We start from the raw sequence: 2,030 nt of genomic DNA, 5'->3' as shown, positions 1-2,030 counted from the left end.
CAGGTAGTCAGCTGACCTCATTCTTGGAGCTCATTCTGTGGCTGAAGCTAGACCTGACCACCTGCAGCAACCCCACATCATATAGCTTAGTTGAATCCAGGTGGAGATTTTTTTTTTTTGGCCGGCAGTGCATTTTGCAGGTAAAATGTGTAAAACAGTTTCTGCCCCATCAGATCGATGTCAGCAGGAGATCAATCGAGTTCTGGATGGGAGGGATCGGGTCAGTTTTGAGGACAGACACAACATGCCTTACGTGCAGGTGATGAGCATCATCACACACACCTTTTCTGTTAATCTGAATGGTTAATCTGAGAGGCATGCCTGAATGTGTTTCTATCAGATAAACTGCAACTTTTCTGAGATTTCTTTCTATATGATACCTAAAATTATTTATTCCAAGACAGATAGTTTGTAATATCTCTGTTGTAATCCACGCTGTAATCCATGAAGTCCAGAGGGTGGCCAACACTGTTCCTCTCAGTGCCTTCCACTGCTCCACTAAAGACACAGAGCTGATGGGATGTGACATTCCCAAGGTGAGAATCTTTAAATTTACACAAGAATATTTAAAAATTAAATATTATCTTTATTGTCTTTTTTCATACCTTTGGTTTCCCTTCAGGCAACATTAATCATCCAGAATATGGAGTCAGTGCTGAGGGAGGAGGGTCAGTGGAAGTTCCCTCACGAGTTCAGTCCTGAGAACTTCCTGAACGAGCAGGGAGAGTTTGTCAAACCAGAGGCCTTCATGCCATTCTCTGCAGGGAAACCAGTGAAACACTACTTTCAGACCTGGACTACAGGGACAGAGTTTATTAGATCAGACAAGAACTTTGGTTCATTTTCTGGTATCTCAGGTCCTCGGATGTGTCTGGGAGAGGGTTTGGCTCATATGGAGCTGCTCCTCATGACGGTGACTCTGCTGAGGAAGTTTAAGTTCATCTGGCCAGAGGATGCTGGAGAACCAGACTTCACTATGGTTTTTGGGGTAAAGTTGACTCCAAAACCTTATATGATGAAGGTCCAGCTGAGGTCTGAATAGTGAGGAGGTGCAGACGCTCTGCAGAAAATGATGAAAGAACTGATCAGTTAAATAATCTGGTCATTGTCAAATCTTTTGGACACAATTCCTTGGTGGATTTCAATTGTTAACTCAGAAGCTTGAAATCTATACTTTTTCCAAATATATTTCAACTCCAAAGATCCTCTGACTGTGTCCCATATTTTCTCCTGATCATCTCATCAACATCCTCACTGATCTCACTGAGGCTGAGAAAGTTGCACAGAGATTTGCTTTGTGTGTGAAATCTAAATTGTGAGAGAGCAAAGAGATCGGTTCTCACTCGTTTAAATTTTAACATTTTTACAGCGCTTTATGTCAGAGATTTAACAAGTTAAAAACACTCATTAATCCTGATCGGAACCGCAGTGTCAGAGAAATTTCTCATGGAGAAGACGAGAACAAAAAGTGGTATAAAAGAAAACCATCTGTTAAACTGTAAGAAAATTTAGTGTTCTTTAACTGAAAGATGGAAAGGTTTACGTTTTAATAAATATATATAATTTGTATATCAGGCTCTGCTGGATGGACTACATTAAAGTTAATAGAAAAAGATATAAAGTAAAGGGATCCCTTTTGAGTTGGATAACAATATGTGCATACAGTACAACATTAACATTATGGGATACTTAAAGATCTTATACATTTGTTATAAGAGGCCCCGGCAAAATAAGGTAAGACTGGTTATCAGAAAGCTGTTGAGGATCCGCCCCCTTATTACACAGCAATATCTCACTTCCTGATTTTTTATCAATCATTTGTGTGTTTGATGTCCTCGCTCCATTTGATAAGAAAATGTCAAAGTTCGGAGCCAGAGTCACCAGAGTTGAGTCCAATCCAGCACCATGTTTGTCTCCATAGTTCTGCTGTGGTTCTGTTTCTGCTTCATCCTCTTTCAACTTCAAGCTCGGAGACCCAAGAACTTCCCACCAGGACCCCCCATCCTGCCGGTACTGGGGAACTTCTTGCA

At 40.9% G+C, this 2,030-nt stretch overlaps 2 protein-coding genes across 2 annotated transcripts in view; both read left to right on the top strand.

Moving 5' to 3' along the window:
- Nucleotides 1-81: 81 nt before the first annotated feature.
- Nucleotides 82-1,204, top strand: LOC106532674 (cytochrome P450 2D17). Its single transcript, XM_014028804.1, has 4 exons — nucleotides 82-259; nucleotides 405-536; nucleotides 623-764; nucleotides 858-1,204. Exons 1-4 carry the CDS (start codon nucleotides 146-148, stop codon nucleotides 1,040-1,042), a joined length of 573 nt encoding a protein of 190 aa, XP_013884258.1. The 5' UTR covers nucleotides 82-145; the 3' UTR covers nucleotides 1,043-1,204.
- A 95-nt stretch (nucleotides 1,205-1,299) lies between these two features.
- Nucleotides 1,300-2,030, top strand: part of LOC106532670 (cytochrome P450 2F2) — a 41,025-nt gene continuing 40,294 nt past the window's right edge. Inside the window, exon 1 of the mRNA XM_014028801.1 lies at nucleotides 1,300-2,030. This exon is cut by the window's right edge and continues 1 nt beyond it. Within this exon, the coding sequence (XP_013884255.1) occupies nucleotides 1,906-2,030 (125 nt within the window). The 5' untranslated portion in view covers nucleotides 1,300-1,905.

This window comes from Austrofundulus limnaeus, unplaced genomic scaffold (genome assembly GCF_001266775.1).
Source record: "Austrofundulus limnaeus strain Quisiro unplaced genomic scaffold, Austrofundulus_limnaeus-1.0 Scaffold809, whole genome shotgun sequence".
NCBI classification, from domain to species: domain Eukaryota; kingdom Metazoa; phylum Chordata; class Actinopteri; order Cyprinodontiformes; family Rivulidae; genus Austrofundulus; species Austrofundulus limnaeus.
This window is presented reverse-complemented; position numbering and strand designations above follow the sequence as displayed.

Coding starts and splice junctions, on each gene's coding strand:
- LOC106532674 (XM_014028804.1), top strand. CDS start 146: ATGTGTAAAACAGTTTCTGCCCCATCAGATCGATGTCAGCAGGAGATC. Junction 260..404: donor ACAACATGCCTTACGTGCAG/GTGATGAGCATC, acceptor ATTCCAAGACAG/ATAGTTTGTAATATCTCTGT. Junction 537..622: donor TGGGATGTGACATTCCCAAG/GTGAGAATCTTT, acceptor GTTTCCCTTCAG/GCAACATTAATCATCCAGAA.